The sequence below is a fragment of the Acytostelium subglobosum genome, assembly GCF_000787575.1.
Source record: "Acytostelium subglobosum LB1 DNA, scaffold: scaffold4, whole genome shotgun sequence".
NCBI lineage: Eukaryota > Evosea > Eumycetozoa > Acytosteliales > Acytosteliaceae > Acytostelium > Acytostelium subglobosum.
In genome coordinates, this window is record NW_012236528.1 from 1,278,320 (window position 1) to 1,299,393 (window position 21,074).

Here is a 21,074-nt window from a genome sequence, read left to right on the forward strand (position 1 = left end):
TCGGCTTCAAAGCAGCCATCTTTCAATCATCAAAATATCAACAAGCAAAGGGTGTAAGATTGGCCCCATTTCGTCGGTATTGATTAGAATGAATATGGTAGAGTGCAATTGCAAAGATAGTTTTGAATTGGCGCATACACCTATTCCTTCGGCAATCCCAGCATCCCAGCGTTATCACCAATTTGTGTAATTTATACTCTCATGCCTGGGAATCTTCATACCTACCTGTAGGAGTGAGTGACCTGGTACCAGAGGATTATGGGCGTTGGTGTGCGTGACTGATTAAGATTAAGATGCCGGTATCTAGTGAGCTACCTTTTAATATCTTTGACAACAACAATGTATGGATCATTGAACTTCATGAACTAATTGCGTTGTTATGATTAAGTTATTGATTAGTTTGTTTCTGTGTGTATGCTGAACGTTGATAAAATGAAAGACCAAAGTGTTCATTTATGACGAAAGTGGTTCAAAACGAATCTCAGATCATAATCAAGTTAACTGACTGGCTACACTCACAACAACAACAACAACAATATCTACTATAATATATAACACCTGTACACTAAATGATCAAATAGCATCAATCAATAGTAATACAAAGAATCCCTCAATCACTCACTCACTCACTCACTCATTAATCACACACTGTAGAGGATGGATGCCAACAAACCGATACCATCACAATTACTAAATGCACCATTACATCAAACGACAGCACAGTCACAATCACAATCACAATCATCATCACCAACAGCAGAGTTAAATAGCGAGTTGACAGCTGCATCGATAAACAACAACAATGACCTGTATCATCACATAAACAAACATCAACACTTTCACACCGACTGCCTCATCTCGGCACTCAGAGGCCTGAGGAATGGCATCCTAACAGGCGTACGCATCAGAATACCCTACATATTCCAAGCCGTCATCTATGCTGCTATATTCAGAGACCCAAGGTATGACTCACCACAACTCACTCAATCAATCAATCACATGATCACTCACTAATCATACATCAATCAGACTGTTGAGCAGGGTCAAGTTTGTAATCAAACAGATGTTCTTCCATGGTCGCAATCTTGGATTGTTTGTAGGAATATACAAGACGATATGTTGTGTGTTTAGGAATATTGGAGTGAAGGGTGGCGTGGAGTCATTGATCGCAGGCTTTGTAGGTGGTTACTATGCATTTGGCGACAGCAAGTCTACTAGTGGCAGTGTTAACAACCAGATTGTATTGTACCTCTTTGCCAGAGCTTTGATCGGATTCATCCAGAGTGGTGTCAAGAGGAAGATCATCCCAGAGACCCTCTCCACCACAACTCCACAAGGTTTCAGGATATTCGCCGGTGTCACACTGTATGTATCCTTGTCGTCTATACCCAAAGATGCTACCCGCGCACTCACTAACATCAATCAATCAATCAATCATGTACTTGGACACCCTTTGGAATGATTCCACTCACTCACTCACTCAATCAATCAAACATATACTTGGACACCCTTTGGAACCATTCCACTCACTCAATCAATCAATCGTTCAAATCTATCAGGGCCATGATATTGTACTTGACAGAGTATGAACCGGATACATTGAACCCATCATTCATGAGCACGATGACATACCTTTATCACAAGTCAGACTCTGGTCCAATGTTGCCAGCTGATGATAAGAAGTTCTCACCAATCATCTTGGTCGTCCTGGTCTCATTGTTGGGCGTCTACTTCCCATCACTTCAATTGGAGAACATCCTTACCAACGTATTCAAGTTGTAATTGATTGGTCGATCAAACATATATATGGAACACATCAAAGTTTATTATAAACTGGACAAAAGAGATAGTATTACAAATGATGATATCAGCCATATTGATGATGATGAGGACAAGGTCGTGGCAGCAGAGATCTTTGGATTTGGCTTGTCGTCATCACTGGATTGTGCAGCCGCCGCTGATGTCTGTGCAGTGTTGGTGGTGGATTGCGCGCTGGTAGTGGTAGTGCTGCTGGCTCCAGTGGTCGAGGTAGTAGTAGTGGTAGAGCTTGGTTGAGAGTTGTCCGAGTATTTGTAACCGGTCGTATGTTCAAAGTTCACCAGTCCCGCCAAGGCACCGGTGAACGCTGCGTTGTAATCCAATGCTGGCTCATTCTGGATGTAGTTGGCGCGAGTGTCGCTGAATGTCGTCAGGTCGAGCGATGGGCCGCCCATGAGTGCACCCTTGAGCACGTAGGTGTTCTGGGCGGGCGTGTCAATTGATTGGGCACTGTTGACCACTGTTGGATTGTGTGCGGCACGATGATGCGGGTTCTTGGGATAGTTGGTGCCAAAGCCGATCAAGTATGAGTATGAGTTCTCGGCGCATTTGCCCAAAACACAGTTGATCTGCTGTGTGGCGAATTGAGTCGATGCGTTGGTGTTGATCAATGAGGCCAAGAATGCACCGCCAGTCGCATACCTGTTGTTGCCCCACTTCCAACCTGAAGAGTATGATACAATGCCACTGATCTTTGATTGTGATGTCCACGTCGTGAGCAGTTGAGTGGCCATGTTGGTCAGGTCGGTCTTGGTGACCGATCCCTGGGCCAAGTTGGCATCATTCATGAGCTGGCGGTAGGCCAACACTGCGGCGCCGGCGTACTTAGAGTCCCAGCTGATCACTGCATTCCAGATGCTGTTGAAGCCGTAGTTCTTGATGTCTGAGAGTGCAGCCAGCATGTCGTTGAAGTATGATTGCGAGGTGTCCTTGCCCGTGGCCAGGTACATCCATATAGCTGCCATGGCCTTTTCATCCTTCCAACCTGATGAAGTGTAGCCTTGGGCCGAGTCGGGTACGACCATGTTTCCATTGGGGCATCTTGATCCAAGACTGTACATTCTCTTGGCGGTGGCCAAACATTTGGCCGAGTAGGTTGCGTCGATGTCCTTCCAAACCATGGCGGCAGCGGCCAATGTAGACGCACTCTGCATGGCAACATCAGTGCATGGCTGGGTTGAGGACACGGTGAATATCTTGCGTTCGTAGGTGAGGGTGTTGGGGGTGTTCCAGAGGTTGTGCGAGTCCATCACGTCGATTTGAGTGACCAGCAAGTCGTCCGAGACCAAAGTGTTGATCAACCAATCAGTGCCATACTTGAGCACGGACAGGTACTGTGTCTGGAGATGGCACTTGTTGTTGATGTTGTCCTTGTACTCGATGTAGGACCATGCCAACACATTCATAGAGTAGGCCATTGGGAAGGTGAATTTGATGTAGTCTCCAGCGTCAAAGAAGCCGCCAGACAGGTCGATGTCGGTCCATGATGGGTCGGCCAATGTACCATCTTGCAGGACACTATTTGAGCGCCAGTATACTTCACTATCCGGTAACTTTCCAGCTCTCTGAGCTTTGTAAAACATTAAAGAACTATACAATGCATCACAATAATCAACAGATTGTGATTGGACATTGATTGTTTGGAAAGATATTATTAAAAGTACAAATATAATTATGGAATAATTCGACATTATTATTATTAATAGTATTAAATAGTATTACAACAAATTATTAATTATTTTAAATTAATATTATTACAACAAATAAATATATATTATATTCTTTTGGAATTGTTATATCTTAAACATATATTATTATTATTATTATTACAAATATGATTGAATGTAGTTAGTTTGAATTGAATCGTCTGAAGTAGGACCTGCGACTGGTCCTTTTTATCCTACAATGTTGGTCAATAATCTGATCATTCATTCAAACAAAACAAACAACATACACACTCGTTCGCACACACAATCAATCTATCAAACAAACAGTCAATCAAACCAAACATGTTACACCATCACTGATGTTGATGGCAATAGTGAATGTGCGACCTACTTTTGCTAGTTCAACCAACCTACCAACAATGTTCTTTTTGATCAACTCACACGTTCTTCATTCGCACACACCAACCTTAATTTAGAAGAGAAGGACAACACACTGATTAATATCAATCAAAGTGTGCGTGCCCATTGATCAATACCCACAAACGATGCAAACATCATATACCAAACTTGATGGTTGACATAATCTTTGAATATTGAGGCCTCATTGAATGATGCGCACTACTCTTGATGTTGATTGAATTGATTGATTGGCAGTTGGTGTGGACGTGAAGGATGTGTTGGTTGATGATGGTTCTAAATTGAGATTCACCTGATCCGACTTGATTAATTGGTTGATGGCAATGACAATGAAGGCAGATAAGTGTGGGGTCGATCAAATATGTGTGTGTTTGTGTGTATTTGTATCTATTTTTGATCACCCCAACAACTTTTGTGTGTTTGTTTGATCAGTAGAGTGTGTGAAAGACTTAATATCTGTTTGATTGTGATCATTCATTTTGAGGAGTGAGTAGAGAAGAGTGGGTAGGTCGTTAGAAAGGTGGAAAGGTTACTCTGATGATCAGGTCATACATATTATGAGAAGGGGATGGTCAACGTCAGGGAATCCGAAAAAGCCAAAACCAATGTGTAGTAGTGGCTCTATTTACAACTTCCAGTCGATGGTTCTTTGAATCAATATATACCAAACTCAAGTGTGATCATGATCTTGGTAACGAGAATGAAACGATACAAATGATGATGGAGAGATAATCAATAACATGTTTATTTATTTATTTGTGATTGTTGTGAGATTTAATATTATTATTACATTAGTGATTTAGTGATTGAGTGATTCAGTGTGATTCAGTGAGTGACCATTAACTAGTTGGTTGGATTAATGATGGCTGGGTATTGACCCATCAATTGTTTAAAATTGGTTGGATCATTAATGATGGATATTCTTGGATTGTTGATGGATTTCGTGTCCAATTCCTTCATCTCATGGCCATAACCAAACAATGAAAGTACCAGTAATCTTCTTTGATCATTTGGTACCAAGTATATCTTGTGGAAATTGATCAAATCATTCTTTGTAACCTTTGACAATACATCAACCATCTTTGTTTCTATCATTGATTGGTCGAGTGTTAGTGTGGTGTTGGGTGTGGGGTGGAATGATTCCAGGGTAGACTTACTTGTTTGATAATCACCGAAATAGTTACTTCTGAGATCCATGTAATCTTTGGCCAACTCCATGAGGTTGGACCTCTTACGTTGGAGTCGTGTTTGGTATCCTTTGACGTAGGAGTCGAAATGGGCTTGGGGCATCTTGTCTAGGAATTGAGGGAATTGATTGTTTACAAACTCATTGATCCTGCTTTGGAGATAGTCAGCATCCTTGGTATTGCTCTGCACCTCGACACTAAATGAGACCACGGCCAACTTGACCGTACACGTTGCAAAGACAATGTATCCAAGCTGTTGATTGGTCCTCAACTCGGTGTCGGCCTCCTCGTCCATGATGATGGCTAGCAGATGTCCAAGAGTGGCATTCTCTATATTCGACACTCCGCATTGGTAATGGAAAATGGATACGGAGTTGCCTTGGGCGGGGTCTTCCACTCGCTGGCGTATGTGATACTCCACACCCGCTTCGAACATGACACTGCGAGGGATCATCACGTCGCACGACCGTGTGCCAGTTCGCGAGTCAACCATGGTGGCAAAGTCGCGGCCAAACTTGACGGCATCATCTTTGGTCACATTGCCCATGACCAACCAACGCACATTCAGTGATTGGATATATCTTCTGATGAATTGAATGAACTCCAGTCTTGTGATTGTCTTTAGTGCATCATATTGATCTTTGATTGAATGACTGGTGCTGACGACATATGGTCGAAGAACGAAGCGATTTCCATATTCCAATGGTTCGGTAAACTTTATATTGCTAACCAATTGCATTGCATGTTGATGCGTGAGATTGAACTGCTCCTCGCTGATGTCAAACTTGTTGAGATGTTTGAATACCTCCAGTGCCAAGGTGGCCAGCTTGTTATCGTATCCAGAGCATATCACCTCGATGTCCATGGCAAAGTGCATCAAACACATTGTAGCATTGTACAACACATCGTCATTCAAGATGGACTTGACGGCCAAGTTGAACAAGAACACCTGGACAGTCTCATGCACAGTCTTCATGTAGGACGACTCGAGCCTGCCGACAAAGATCGCATTGGGCGTGTTGAACATGTGATCGGGTGACCACTCCACTATTATGTTGTCCTCGTTGTAGACAACTTGTGGCAACACTTGTTCGCCTGTCTGGCTGGCCTTGATCGTGATGCTCGAAGGGATGAACTGGTTCTCTTTGGTAAAGTGCAGTCGATCAGACTTGGGCATCGATTTCCATGCGATCAACTGATCCGCGGTCACAGGCCTCATCGAGTACTTGAACCCATAGTGCTCCTCCACCTTGTCAGTGAGGTGCTCAAATGTTTTGGAGAACTGCACCACAGACATCTTGTCAAAGGTCAATGAATCGACAGCTTGGCGATACCTTGTCTTGTTGAAGGTCTCAGGAACCATGCTTCCAATTCGCATCATGTGCTCAGGGTGCTCAGTGAGTGTGGCCAATTGGCGCGACAGATTCTTGACCAAGCCAATCGGTTCGAATCTGGGAAGGTTGTTCCAATTCATATCCGAGATGAACTTGATCTCCTTGTGCACATAGTCTGGCAACTCGCTGTGAGTGATCATCTGGAGGTAGTTGTAGAGATGTCCAGCCACTTGATCGGCGTGCTTGATGCCCAAGGGAGTTACGGTGATCCTGATTGAGAACATTGTGATGCCAAGGTCGTGCATCTCAATCGCCGCAGACAGATCATAGGCCCAACCAATGGACTTTAGGAACGAGAGCAATGAGCCTTTTGACTCATGTCCGAGCAAATGACCGATGGTTTGCCATGGACTATCGTCGTACACTTGATCGACAGCCAGGTGTCGGGGTACAGGCCAAGTGAAGTTGATTAAGTGGGTGTCCTTGACAGGCACGCCAAACACCTGGACACTCTCTCCTAGTACCAAGTCTGGTGCGTTTGGCGTCTTGATGTTCTTGTTGACAATATTGCCAAAGTACTGGCGCGCCAGCACCTCCTGCGTGTCCAAAGGGGCCGGGCTGACTAGTGCCAAGCTCATGATGTTGGCTGAGTAGAATTGATCGTAAAAGGCTATCATGCGCTCGCGTAGGCCTGGTCGATCGTTGAGCGTGGCCAGTGATCCAGTGTCAAAGCGGGAGACGGGGTGTCCAGCAAAGCACATCAAAATGGCGCTATATAGCTGATGCACATCTGACTGGCGATTGGCATGATGCTCTGAGTCGACTGCGTTGATCTCTCTTGATGTCGCCGACTCTGTGAACAACGGCGACACAAAGAATGATGAGAAACGATCGAGCGCTTCCTCGAGGCAGGCAGGTCGCACTTTGAAATAAAAGTTGGTGAACCATTTGTGGGTCTCGGCGTTGGAATGGCCGCCATTCATCGTGATGAACTGGGTAAACTCCTTCTCGACGGGGTAGCGCTCCGTGCCCAGAAACAGCATGTGCTCGAGGAAGTGTGCCAGACCGGGGTAGTCATCCGGGTTGCTCAATGAGCCAACTTGCACGACCATGGCAGCAGCGGCCAGCTCAGCCTTTGGATCAAGTATCAACACCACCTTCATACCATTCTCCAACACCAAGTGTCTGTATTCATTCTTATCATTTGGTGATTTCTCAATTATCACTTCCTTTCCATTCCTTTCAGGAATTGATTCCATCATTTTTGATTGATTGATTGATTGATTGTTTGTTTGTATGATGGATTGATCAAGTATAATGATTGTTTGGGATGATATTTAATATTGATTGATTGGATTGTTGGATTGGATTGATTAATTGATTGATTAGAGTGTAGTTGTTCAATCTGTTTGCACGACGATCATCTTATCATTAATGGTACACCACACACATACACATGATCAGGTGATTGTCTGGTCTGTAATTGATTGATCAATGGTGTGTGTGTGTTATGAGTGTGATCTTCGAAGATCATACCATGTTACTAACCCATTCTGTTATGTTCATTTATCCGATCGTCAACAGGACTAGACTTGATTCGGTGTCAATCAACACCCACACTCTAACACTATTGTAATTATTATTATCTGTTTGATATACAGTAGTATGATGAATAATGATGTCGATTGGTTCACAACATTCATCATGTGATCCTTCGCGATCACACTCCATTCATGTCTATCGTCATCAAAACAGATCAATTTTGTGGATTTACTTGCATTGTTGCGTCAACTCTTTTGGGAACAAACAGGACCATTCATGGGACCATCAACCAGAGACCCTCTCTTCCAAACTTAATATTAATAACAATGACCGACTCTTACATTTGATCAATATTATTGTACAATACAATGAATTTATTAATTCTATTTGTTTTATTTGTATCCATATTTGGACATTCACTAGGTTATGGTGAATCTGATCCAGATGGAAATCCAATATGGAGAGAACGTGAAAGTCATGTCATTACCAACACAATAAGAATGGGTAATTAATCATTATATCAATGAATCAATTGATCAATCATACTGATACTCATACTATTCAAATAGCACCACAAGACTTTGTTCCAATGTATTATCCATCACATGTTGCTTCCAACTTTATGCAATATGTAATCTATCCACCTGTTGGTCCTCTATACTTAACATTGAATGGATCACGTGTTGCCAAAGCACACAGTGTAGACCTTGGTACCAATGGATGTTTCGAACACAATGACTGTAACGGTACCCTAGTCAGTCGTAGGTTCAACAAGTTCCTCAACTACTACTGTCTGGACAATGTAAGTACCATTGATGATCAGTCGGATCCAGTCCAATCATTCTAATACTGATATTATTAATGATGTTAGTGGTCCGAGAACATGGCACAAAGGATTGAGGATGGAAAGTATGCGACTTTTGGATTGTTATGTGAGACTACTTCAACTTGTTTCCCAGACTTGCAGAATGATGGACATCGATCAACTATGATGAACCCAGACTTTAACTCAATGGGTGTTGGTATGATGTATGGACCCGATGTCTATACTCAGGACTTCTTCCAAGACAGGTGTTTGACATTGGACTATCCAGTTCACTCTGGTTCACATACCTACAACATCTCATCATCCTCATCCCAAGTGATCACTTTATACTACTTGGCAACATGGCATCATAACACAAGTGCACCTACTTCTGCCAAGTTGTTTGTCAAACCAAATAATGGTAGTTCATGGGTATCTGACCTAAAGTTACAACTTGGCAAGTCAAATGCTGGAACATACTTTTACAAGACAGAGTCATTCCAAGAGTGCCAACAATACTACTTTGTATTTGAATTGGGATCAAAGACCTATCGCTACCCTGAGACTGGTGTGCTCCAGACCCTCACCTTAGACAACCAAGAATGTCCATCATGGGTCAACACCAACTTCATCGTGGACACTGACCATCCATCATCTGCACCATCCATTCCAAGGTCGCACTCCATAATCATCCTCGTCATCCTCATCATCCTCACCATCCTGGTCATCTTGTAATAAAGTACGTGCGTGTTGCTTTAATTTGATTGATTGAATGGATGGATTGGTTAATGTACAGAAGTGGCAGGTCTGCCCAGGTTGTTGGACGACGTCGGCACGAATATCTGTTCGTAGTGTAATACACAGAATGTGAAGAGTCCTGGGATGAGACCTTTGAGTGATTGAGCAAAGCATGTGGTCACATTGGCCAGCACCATCTTGTTGTGCTCGCTCTGCTCCGTGATCCTCTTTGCAAACCTGATCAAATGCTTCATCAAGTTATACTCATTCTTTGGTACCTGTTTGAACAACTCCATCACATTCACAATCTTGTCATCATCAGTTGATGACCTGTCGGCTGTTGAATGATTGTGTTAGCGTGTGGGGGTTGGGGACGGAATGATTCCAAGTGTGATTGAACATACCTATGATCTCGGCAGAGACTATCCTTAGACTAATGGGAACAAGGAGGTCGGGTAGCTCGCGGAGATAGAGTTTGAGTAGGCCAGCAACGGCGTGTGTGTCGATCTTGTTGTTGGGCGAGAAGTCGATGGTCTCGCCTTTCTGGAGAATGGACTTCATCTCTTGGATCTCAGTCGAGCTGCCACTCATACGTAGGATGCCTTCCTCCTGGACATTGCGCTCGAGGAAGCCGATCATCTTGGTGAGGAATGATGGGATCTCGGCGCTGGGGTGCTCGCGCTGCATCACCTCCTCGAGTCGGATGCCAAACACGCCTGGGAATCGGATGGTACCAGCGACGCCGCCTCCGCCACCACTCTCACGCTTCCACTGGCCATGACCGTCATCTCGCATATGGCCTCCTTGCTTGGGCTTGGCGCTCTTTTTTGTGTCGTGTAGGATTGGCTTTGAAATCTCGTTGGGCTTGCGCTCGAACCAGGGGATGGCGCTCTCCAACACGCCCAACCACGCTTCCATGTCCTTCTGGTTCTCGAATGCCAACAGGCACCAGATAATGGTTGGAGCGTTGCTTGAGGTATTGGCGCTGCCAGATGTGGGCGAGCCCGCTGGGATGGAGCCCGACGCGCTTAGACTTGTGGCGCCGGGGCCAGGAGTCGGTGAGGATGGGGTGTCGGTGGCTGCGACACCTGTGCTGCTGCCCAACTCATGTTCAGACGCTATTGACGTGCCAATGGATATGAAGAATGTCTTCTTCTTTGAAGAGTCTTGTGAGCTGGATACACTGATAGTTCGCTTGTCATTGAGATAAACGACGTCCAATGGCTCTTTGGACTTGTCATTCTTGAACAGGAACAAGAAGTTGTCCTTCAGTGTGCCCAGCGCCTTCTTCTCCTGTCCCTTCTTCCATAGCTTCGAGCCAATCTGATACACGACTGGTGCAGCCAACACTGGATTGAGCAAGCTCTCAAACGATATCTTATGCTTGTACACCACACTCGCCAACTTCTTTGCGCAATCATCCTTTGTCAACAAGTAGTCCTCCAATCTCTTAATATTGAACCTAAAGTTATCATTCTTCTTTGTCAGTTCCGATGACATCTGTTGGTGATTGATTGATTGATGGGCGAGATTAATGTTAGTTTACGGGACGGAATGATTCCAGTGTGGTTGGTTGGTGAGTCCCCGCCATGCCTCTCCCATTGGGACCTTACCATGTTGGTACGCTTTAGTAGATTGTTGCTGTGGGCAGAGACGCGCGCGGCTGTCTTGTTCTGGTCGAGAAGTTCTTGCATCTTCTGGCGCATGAGCACCTGCATGTCGTAGCTGTTGGTCTGCTCGATCTGGAGTTGGACAATCGCATCCTGTAGCTGTGAACCAACCATTTGATTGTGTTCGATTATTTGATGTAGTAGTTCAATCTGACGCTGAGGAGTCTGTGATCGATCAACACCTTGATGACCCTTGAACTCATAGGCTTGTGGATGGAAGAGTGTGTTGGGGATGGGTGATAGATGAGCGATGTTGCGCTCATCACTGCAGGCAACCGACTGTGGTGAGGCACCTGGATACTCGACCGAGAAGAGCTCGGCGCGAGGCTTTCCCGACTGGTCCATCGCGCTGCTTGGGCCAAACTTGAGGGGGTGGCTGATTGAGCAGCGACGTGAACGCAGCCGCGGCAGCGTCCTGTTGTTGCTGGTTTGCCGAGCCTATGGCGGCACCGAGCACCCAAGGGTGCTTGAGAAGCTGTTCGGCAGAGGGACGTTCTAGAGGGTTGCGCGTGAAACATCCTTGAAGGAAGCTGGCCAGATCGCGGGACACACCCTTGGGCAAGTCCATGTGCCTCTTCTCGTCGACGATGCGTACAAGCGCCTCCATGGGCGGCAGTGTGGGGTAAGGCGGATGGCCCGTGACAGTCTCGACGATGGCACATCCCAGTGCCCATATATCCACCTTGCTTGTGTAGTCGCGCATCAGTAGTAGTTCGGGTGCCTGCCAGTTCGGGTCGCCAACGAGTGAATGTCTATAGGTGCTACCCAGGGTGCTACCCAGGGCAAAGTCGCTGAGTTTAACTTGACCGGCCTTGCTCAACATTATGTTTGTGGCCTTGATGTTTCGATGAATGATGTCTTGTTGATGCAGGTAGTGCAGGGTCTCGAGCACCTGAGTCACATACTTGCTGAGAAGGGACTCGGGCACGGGTCCCAGGCGACGATGAATGTCCGCCAACGAGCCGTTTTCCACAAACTCCTGGACGACGCCGACCGTGCCATGGGCATGATCACCGCCTGCCACCAAAGCGATATATTGTACAATGTTCTGATTGAATGAAAGGGACTTGAGCACATCAAAGTCTTTGCGCAATGTACACTGCTGATTGTAATTCAGTCTATTTCCATCCATCATCTTCACGGCCACATGTTCGCTGGCGTCAGATACAATTGCCGAGTATGTGTTGCCATAGTATCCACAACCAAGTTGATGTACCAGTTGATATTTGCCCAATGTTGATATGTTGCCATGTTGTCCTTGGGTGTGAGCTGGACTCTGTCCTTGGACCTGGCTGTGGTTGTGGCTGTGACTGTGGCTGTGGCTTTGGCTTTGTGTGTGGCTGGGGGTTTGGCCAAGGAAGCTTCCATGTGACATTGATCGCGGCGCTGGGAGTGGAGGTGGAGGTCCACGTGGAGATATGTTGAAGGTGAGCGGCGAACGGACTGGTGGAGTGGGTGGTGTGACTGGCGCACCCGTTTGGTTGTGTTGATTATGATGATGTCTGGCTGGTGTGTTTGCCGTGGCAGTGGCAGTGGCGGCAGACTGGTGTTGTTGTTGCTGCTGGCCTGGCATTGGTATGGCAAAGTTTCGACGATTCCTTCTGAGTGAACGTGAGTGTAGACTTGTGGCGCTGTCATCTCCACCATCATCAGCATCCTCGACTGTTGTCACCACCCTCGTAGTGCTACTCTCATCGACAATAGTCACTGGCTCACTATAATGTTGATGTTGATCATCGTCCTCATCATCTTCATCGGCGTCGTAATGTTCGTGGTCATTGTCATTGTCATAGACATCATTATCATCATCTCCGTCATCAACCTGTAAGAACTGTCTGACCTGGGTCTGCAGGGCAGACATCTCCTCTGCTGCGTTATGTTTTGTTGGTGATTCGTCCATTAATATACAAATAAATAAATAAATAATATGTATGTTTGATTGATTGATTGATTGAGTGATTAATTGATTGATGGCTTTGGATTATTGGATAGGACTTGGAGTCGGCGGGTCCTAAAATATCTGTTTTGAGCGATGACACCACGCGTGTCGGATTGATTGAAAGATGGCTCGCTTTGTAGTTTGAGTATTGGAATAGTTTGGGACAGGCCACAATAACTACAACAACAACAGATAAAGGATGCAAATGTGTTGGAGTTGATTGAATGATTGATTAGTTTATCACTTTATGTCTTAAGTATGTGTGTTTGTGTGTGTGTGATTGATCATGATCATGTGCCTTTGGACCTGTTTGGACCAATCCATTGTGTCCCCCACACCACACTCCAGCCCATCAACAATCAACATTGGACCCTGTTCATTCAAATAATCGATACTAATTTTGATGATTGATCAAATAAACACCTGACATGGTTCAGGCGATGGTCGAGGCCAGCTTGACATCGTTTTATTACTTTAGTTTCTCCATCTATGAAGTGCATCAAGTCAAAGAATGATGAGTTGTTTGGTTGAAGTTAGTTAGTTAGCATCATGGAATGATTGATTGAATGAATGAACGACTTACATTTTCAAAAGACGATCCTTTGATCCAGAGACGACACTATCACCATTTGGACTCCAATCGACGGTGTAGACTTCGTCGGCATGACCTGGCAATTCGATGGTCATCTTCTTGGTCCTGATGTCCCAGATCTTGAGTGTGCTGTCTTTGCTGCCACTGACCAGGAAGCGACTGTCACCCGACCAGCATACCTGGTAGACGGCGCCAACGTGGCCGCGGAAGTTGCCCAGGAACTTGCCGGTCTGGCCATCCCACAGCTTGATCGACTTGTCGAACGAGGCACTGGCAAAGTATCGGCCGTTGGGCGAGTATGATACAAGGTTGATGATCTGCTGATGGCCAGTGAGACGCGCAATCGCCGTCTTGGTCGAGGCGGGTGCCCACAGAATGACAGTAAAGTCGTCGCTGCCACTCACCATCAGATCGCCGCCGTGCTTGCCGCTCGACTTCTTGGCCTCCTCATAACGCTCGAGGGCACGCTGTTGTGCCGCCTCGATGGTCTCCTTGTGCTCGCCCGTGTGATCGAATGGTCCTGTGCGCAGGACATAGTCAGTGTTGAGCGCCAGCGTGTTCACCCAATGTGCATGGCCCTCGAGCACACGCACCAGCTTTCCATCATTGGCGTTGTACACTCTGATCGTCCTGTCCTGTGAGCCTGTATATATCAGTCCTTCACCACTCCACTTGATGCATGTGACGCTCATCGTGTGACCAGACAACGTCATCAAACACTTATTCGACTCTGTATCCCAAATCTTAACAGTTGAGTCCTTTGATGAGCTTGCCAGTCTTGTGCATTTTGGGTTGCTACATTGATTGATTGAGTTAGTGAGTGAGTGAGTGGCGAGGCATGAGAGGTCGAGGCGAGTGATCAAACATACATGTGGAAGGGCTCCCAGGCGAGACCTGTGATGAACTTGGTGTGACCTTTGAGCACGGCTCCCATCTGCTTGCCATTCGTTGGGTTCCATATCCTGATGTCGCCCTCCATACCAGCGGTCGCAATCTTGTTGTTGTCAGGTGACCATGCCACCTGTAGCACCCAGTTGGTGTGACCCTTGCAGGTCAGCTTGGGCGTCTGAGTGTTGATATCCCATATTCTAAGGGTTGTATCGCCTCCGACTGACGCCAGACCCGTGCCATCCGGACTGAATGCACTGTTTAACACAGCCTCTGTATGACCCTCCATCGACGAGCTACAACGCGTCACTGGCGTCACCCTAAACACAGCCTGAGGCTGATAATATATACTGATGGTCGTCTCATCCGACTGTCCCTCCAAATGATTCTTCAAATTAGACACAATCTCATTATCTCCAACAAAGAATGAGTATGGCATTGGTTCATCCTAAGTATGTATGTAAGTGTTGTGTCAGTATCTATTTCATTCGTTCAATCAATCAAATGAATACAACAACAACATACATTATTCAACAGATTGTTGATTAATAGTTCGAGTTGTTCAGTTGAAACATTCTGTGAGATGTTTATGGGTGGACCAGTAGTCTCGCTATCATTATCACTGTCTTTATTCTTGAACTGTACGATCACATTCAATTGCCTATCGACTTGTTTCTGTTTCTCTGCTTCGGCCACAGTGGAGGGTACCTCCTCAGGCTTTGTGAAACCATACTTTCCCTTTGGGAAGTTCTTCTTTGCTGGTTTATCGTTCATTTCTATATTATATTATTATATATCTATCTATTTATCTGTATGTGTATATATACAATCAATCTAAATTAATATTATTAAATCAAAAGTTGAAGAAACGAACGAAAGTCTTAGAAACCCCTCATTCCAACTTTCTTTTCAAAACTTACCCTCGCACACATACCCTCGCGGACATTCCCTCTCAGACCATAACAAGTTTTGAAGCCCCAGGACTCACACAACACTAACATAACAATCTGTTGTTATTAGTTATAACCTAAGTTGTTATAACATCCAATCAATCAATTTCCTCACCACCCACACCAGGCTAGGCATGACGTGACCGATCAGCCTATCAGGGAAATGGCTGCAAATAATGATTGATTTTGATTGGAGTTAGGGCATCCTACAAGCCCTATGATCTCAGTCCTATTGATCGAACTGGTGGACCATCAAGACTTGGATGAGTGTCAATACATTCTCAATCATTCAATCATTCAATCAATCAATCATTCAAACATACATACAACAATGAACTTATATATATTAACTTTGTTCGTGTTGTTGTCTTTCGTCAACACTTCAAAGACATTGGAGTTCAATGGATTGAACGACTTACCAGTCGTAATGTTCAACACTTCAATCAATTGTAGTGATCCTAATGATCCATGTGATCTATTCGACCCAGCAAATTGGATTGGCGGTGTTGTGCCATCACCTTCGAACAATGGCCTAATAGACTATTCACCACAAACCATCAACAACAAATTAACTCAGTACATCAATGTCACCAACAAGTACTCATTCAATTCAAACATTGGATCATTATCGGTCAAGGGTCCAAACGTGCAGCTTGGCGTCTATGGCTATATCTGGGCACATCAATCACTTGAGATTGTCGATGCCAATGTGGTCAATGTCGACCCGCCAGGAATACGAGTCACAGGCGGCTTCCTACTTCTCGGCCAATCGACATTTAATGTATCGGCACTAATACTTGAAGGTTCAGTATTTGTGGATGTCTCGGCATCGTTTATGGTCAGCAACGAGTTCTTGCAGATCCTGCAGTCTGAAGAAGAGCCTACTCAGCAGACGGTATACTTTCAGTCGCAGCCAGTCTTCAAGGATTTGGGACAAGTATCATTTGAATGTCTAAACTCGACCTTCTACGCGGGCGTCAACATCATGGGTAGTACAGCTCCAGCCACATTCAATCACACGATCTACCTGCACGGACAATCATCCATTGATTCGATCAATTTGTTCGACACTGCCAACTTGTATGTGATGGATGGTGCCAACTTGTTGATCACCAATCAGCTCGATAGTGAGTCCGGTAGCAACATATATGTCAGCAATCTTGGCGCATTGGTTGTGGATGGTAAACAGCTCATCACTGGAGATGGTGTGACCATCAATGGATCAGTCACCATCAGCAATGGAGTGTACACTCCTGGCCAACACTCGATCATCACTGGCGACCTGATCCAACCCAGTGGCTTGGTAATGTTCACTAGCAACATCCAGAGTCTAACAGTGCAGGGTTCATTCAAATCATCAAGCATCGAGTACCTGGACGCCCTCACACCTGGTTTGGACCAGCAGCCAATCTTGACCGTCGAAGGTGAATTGGTATCACAATCTGTACATGTTCAATTCGTCGCCACAAGTCCAAAGTCTGGTGATGCCTATGTCCTCATGTTCGCGCCAACCTATGACAATACGGCAGACTATGTCGTCAAGTGGGCCAACTCTTCAGTGGAGTTGAGATATAACATAACTTATAATGCCGGCAAGGTTATACTACAATTCTCATCATAAATGACTTGTCAATAAAGTTGAACTTAAAATACCTTTCCAGAGTTTATTGTTCGTTCCTTACTTATACTACAACATCATCCTCATCACTCTCGTAGTAGATATAGTCATTGAAGTGGCTCTTCTTGCTCGCGCCAACACCACTGACTCCAAAATTTCCATTGGCCAGACTATTGCTACTGCTGCTGTTGCTGCTATCGATGCTCGCCATTGATGTCGTGGCAACACCCACAGCCAAACCTCTTTGTTCGATGAATGACTCGGAGCGTGACTTGTGCAGTTTGGAAGAAGATGTGACATCAGCTGACTTGTCCTGGATGAAGTCCATCAGCACACCACTGGTGCGAAGATGTTCTTTCTGGAATAGGTCCTGGAGGAATACCTCGAGCATCACACGACGTGACTCCACTGTGCTCGTGCCCAATGAGTTGATCAAATGTTTCTTTGGAAGCTCGCGAATGTCCACCTCGGGGAACTTCCTCTTTATCCTCTTATACAGTGAATCGAACTCACTGTATCTCTTGGCCGCAGATGTTATTTCGCCATTGCGTTCATTAGTAACATCGACAATATATACAGTGAATGGTTTCTTGCCTGGGACCTTCTTGCTCTCTGTCTTTTTGATCTTTACAATGTACTCTGCGCCCTCATCATGTTGAAGATGTTGCAGTGAAAGGTTACCCTGTGGATAAGTTGCGCGTAAGTAACATGGTGATCATTATCCAACTATGGCGTGGCCAAGCTACCCCACTTACCATTGATTGTAATTGTGGTTGTGATTGTGATTGATTGGATAGATTTGATAAGTCTGGTGAGGTCATTCCACGTTTGCCAAGCTTGCTCTTCTCGATGAAATCAATCATGGCTCTCTTCAATTGAGGCGTGTGGAAGGATAGCATGGCGGTCTTCTCGCCAGAGATCAGGTGGATGGCATTCTGTAACACCTGACTGTCATCTACATCCTTGACTCGTGTCTTGGCCAGCTGGAAGAAGTATCGCACCAGACATTTTGTCGAATCCTTGCGCTCAACAATCAACAATGCATCATTGAATGCGTAGTATGACACCTCTTCGAGATCCTTGGCAAAGCGACTGTCCAGACGACAGATGTTGATGATGCCCTGCTTGATAAAGTGGCGCGATGGGTTGACCAGGTCGAACGGCTCCTCCCAGCCGGTGAGCGAGCGCTGGATGTCCAGCACACGCGTCTGCGACTCGGAGAACTTGATCGAAGTGTTCACCTCATCGGCCACGGTCTGCACGTGCTTGAGAGCCGTGCCCAGGTCGTCATAGTCGATATGATCGCGCCACGTGTGTCTGTACATGTCCTGCAGTAGAAGGATGTAGCGCGGTATGCGTTGGACGACTGTGATGAACAGGGTCTCGAGGCTCTGCTTCATTGGGTTCTCGGGATGCTCCAGACATGCCTTAATGAACATGCCAAACTTCTCCGAGCTCTTCTTGGCGCGCTGTAGGCACTCGATGGCTGCGTCATAGTTGAGGCAGTATGTCTTGTACAGCTTCAAGTAGGGTGCTAGCTTGACAAAGATGTCGCCAATCTTTTGATGTGAACTCCAGTGAGTGGCGCGTGCTCGCAGACTGCTCAGCAGCTCGGTGTTGAAGCGGTAGATCTCATTGACTGTTGAGAAGATCGTGTTGATGCTCTCCTGCGTCAGATAAGGGTTGGGTGACACCTTCAAGTTCCACACCAGCTGCTGATAGAACACCTTCACAATCATCTCTATCGCCGCCACATAGTTCTCCTCTGTGGACAGTATCTCCTTGAAGCATTTGTTACGATGTATGTTGTGTTTCACTTGTGATTGATTGATTGATTGAATGAGTGCGTGTTAGTTTATGGGACGGAATGTGTCTATGTGGAGTGGAGAGGGACATACGTCTGAGTTTCAACTCCCTGCGTGCGAGCCATCTACGGACATAGCATTGACACTTGATGATTGTTGGCTCGAGGTCGTCAGAGTCGTATTTGGAGACATCGACCTTGTTGACGACGGTGAGAAGTGGCTTGCGCTTGGGACGCTCGGCCTCATTCGATGCGTCGACCTTGGCCGACGACCAGGCCTTGGGACCAGCCTGTGCAGTCTCTTCAATCGCTCCAGCACCAGATATCTGTGATACATCAACCATTACACTATTCCTTGCACGACCAATATTCAATCCACCAATCACTGATGCTGGTCTGTTGGTCTGTCTCTTCTTCCAGATGTCTATCTGTGTAGTTGGTGGCTGTTCCTGTTGCCCCTGCACCAAGACTGGTGTAGACTCTTGTACAAATTGATCCTCAAGCTCATCCAACTGATTGAGTAGTTGTTCCTTGATGGCTGATGGTTCATCATCCACATTCACCTCCTCTGCTGTCTCCATGTAGTAACCTTGAATAGACTCCTCGATTGCGTAGAGTTTTGTTGCCATAACATCCTCCTCCACAGCAATCAACTGATGATGTTGAATCTCTGGCTGTTCCTCCTTCTCCTCAACTACTACTTCATCGACATGTTGATGTTGTATCAGTTGATGTTCATCTTGTTGTTGTGTTGCCTGCTCCTGTTGTTGTTTGGCTTGCTTCACTTTGAAATAATGTAATATGTCCTCTAACGACTCTTGATGGGTCAGAATGGGTAATGTCGATGTAGTTGTTATGTCTGTGTTTGTGTCTGTGGATGTGGCTTGTTCAATGATTGGTGTTTGTTCAATCTGTGGCGGTATTTGTTGTGGCTCTTGTTCTGGTAGTGGTTGTGGCTCTGGTAGTGGCTGTGGCAGTGGCTGTGGCAGTGGTTGTGGCTGATCATCTGTGACCAGTGGTGATGATGTTTGGATTGGTGTTGGTGTGGCTTCATCATTGGAAGGTGATTGCGATGATGATGATGACGTGGAGATGGTGGATGTAAGTGTGAGTGCGGCATCAAGCTTCAGGAGGTTTCCAATCCTTGTGGCATGTAGCTCGCTACGAGGCTTTGATGGTGCTGGTGTGTTGGTGTACTGTGATGATAAAGGTGAGGATGGCTGACTGACGCTGTGACTTGTTGGTCTGGTTGGACTGTTGAAGAAGCTCTCCATTGTGTCGTGACTGGCCACATTGAGTATGCTTAGACTCCTACGCGAGCCGGCTGGGGCGGCGGACAGGGGTGAGCCACCGGCAGCACCCGAGTTGGCCACATGTCGCCCACTGGCCACCAAGTACAATCGATAGATGACACTCTGTATGCCCTTGTAGTTGCCGTCGACAAAGTCCTGCGGCGAACACTTGGCAATCATAATATTATTGTCGGCCATGAATTTGATTGCAATGTTGATATTATCAATCATCTGTATCTTGCTCCTTGGATTCGGATAACAACGAGCGATTCGTTTACCCGTTATAATCTCCAACGTAGCGATCAGCAACACACCATTCCTCCACTCCTCCAGCGTAGCGAATGTCAACTGTCTCTTCTCCTGTAATACTGATTGAGCCCATATCACCTCCTATTTGATTGATTGATTGATTGATTGTTAGTTGTTTGTCGTTGGATGGAGGGTGGGGGTATCCCAAGACCACGACCAGGACCACGATCAGGACCCAAGCCCACACCACACATACCTTTGTCTCTAAATAAGGCTTATGTTGGCTTCTGATTGACATGATCAGTTACCAATAATATATATTATATGTATACTTATAAGTATAGTTATATGTATGATTGAATGGATGTTTGTTGCAAAGTAACTTTGGACACGTGACACTCATTGACTTGGTGGTTATCAGATAACTAGTTTGTGTGTGTGGATGAGGTGTGAGGACGATCGTAATTAGATAGATACTAAAAAAAATCAGATTTGATGCGATTTGAATTGTTTTGAGCTTTTGGTATTCCAACTCCGATTCCTCCCAGGTCCACACACGTCGAC

At 45.7% G+C, this 21,074-nt stretch overlaps 9 protein-coding genes across 9 annotated transcripts; 3 read left to right on the forward strand and 6 right to left on the reverse strand.

The window, feature by feature from the left end:
* Window positions 1-657: 657 nt before the first annotated feature.
* On the forward strand, window positions 658-1,782 carry SAMD00019534_026760 (hypothetical protein; the record flags this gene model as incomplete). Its single annotated transcript, XM_012901974.1, has 3 exons — window positions 658-962; window positions 1,030-1,365; window positions 1,560-1,782. 3 exons carry the CDS (start codon window positions 658-660, stop codon window positions 1,780-1,782), a joined length of 864 nt encoding a protein of 287 aa, XP_012757428.1.
* Window positions 1,783-1,832: 50 nt separating this feature from the next.
* On the reverse strand, window positions 1,833-3,509 carry SAMD00019534_026770 (hypothetical protein; the record flags this gene model as incomplete). Its single annotated transcript, XM_012901975.1, has 1 exon — window positions 1,833-3,509. A coding segment is annotated over one exon (1,677 nt), but the record flags the coding sequence as incomplete, so codon positions are not given.
* A 1,239-nt stretch (window positions 3,510-4,748) lies between these two features.
* On the reverse strand, window positions 4,749-7,685 carry SAMD00019534_026780 (hypothetical protein; the record flags this gene model as incomplete). Its single annotated transcript, XM_012901976.1, has 2 exons — window positions 4,749-4,990; window positions 5,060-7,685. Coding segments are annotated over 2 exons (2,868 nt in total), but the record flags the coding sequence as incomplete, so codon positions are not given.
* A 648-nt stretch (window positions 7,686-8,333) lies between these two features.
* SAMD00019534_026790 (hypothetical protein) lies at window positions 8,334-9,499 on the forward strand (the record flags this gene model as incomplete). The annotated part of the gene is made up of 3 exons (XM_012901977.1): window positions 8,334-8,469; window positions 8,535-8,767; window positions 8,837-9,499. Coding segments are annotated over 3 exons (1,032 nt in total), but the record flags the coding sequence as incomplete, so codon positions are not given.
* Window positions 9,500-9,555: 56 nt separating this feature from the next.
* Window positions 9,556-11,523, reverse strand: SAMD00019534_026800 (hypothetical protein; the record flags this gene model as incomplete). The annotated part of the gene is made up of 3 exons (XM_012901978.1): window positions 9,556-9,845; window positions 9,913-11,008; window positions 11,122-11,523. The coding sequence occupies 3 exons, from the start codon at window positions 11,521-11,523 to the stop codon at window positions 9,556-9,558; spliced, it is 1,788 nt and encodes a 595-aa protein (XP_012757432.1).
* SAMD00019534_026810 (hypothetical protein) lies at window positions 11,441-13,078 on the reverse strand (the record flags this gene model as incomplete). The annotated part of the gene is made up of 1 exon (XM_012901979.1): window positions 11,441-13,078. The coding sequence occupies one exon, from the start codon at window positions 13,076-13,078 to the stop codon at window positions 11,441-11,443; it is 1,638 nt and encodes a 545-aa protein (XP_012757433.1).
* A 618-nt stretch (window positions 13,079-13,696) lies between these two features.
* SAMD00019534_026820 (hypothetical protein) lies at window positions 13,697-15,598 on the reverse strand (the record flags this gene model as incomplete). Its single annotated transcript, XM_012901980.1, has 4 exons — window positions 13,697-14,504; window positions 14,579-15,045; window positions 15,123-15,373; window positions 15,532-15,598. The coding sequence occupies 4 exons, from the start codon at window positions 15,596-15,598 to the stop codon at window positions 13,697-13,699; spliced, it is 1,593 nt and encodes a 530-aa protein (XP_012757434.1).
* Window positions 15,599-15,878: 280 nt separating this feature from the next.
* SAMD00019534_026830 (hypothetical protein) lies at window positions 15,879-17,165 on the forward strand (the record flags this gene model as incomplete). The annotated part of the gene is made up of 1 exon (XM_012901981.1): window positions 15,879-17,165. A coding segment is annotated over one exon (1,287 nt), but the record flags the coding sequence as incomplete, so codon positions are not given.
* A 64-nt stretch (window positions 17,166-17,229) lies between these two features.
* On the reverse strand, window positions 17,230-20,808 carry SAMD00019534_026840 (hypothetical protein; the record flags this gene model as incomplete). The annotated part of the gene is made up of 4 exons (XM_012901982.1): window positions 17,230-17,847; window positions 17,921-18,981; window positions 19,064-20,651; window positions 20,767-20,808. The coding sequence occupies 4 exons, from the start codon at window positions 20,806-20,808 to the stop codon at window positions 17,230-17,232; spliced, it is 3,309 nt and encodes a 1,102-aa protein (XP_012757436.1).
* Between the last annotated feature and the right edge of the window lie 266 nt (window positions 20,809-21,074).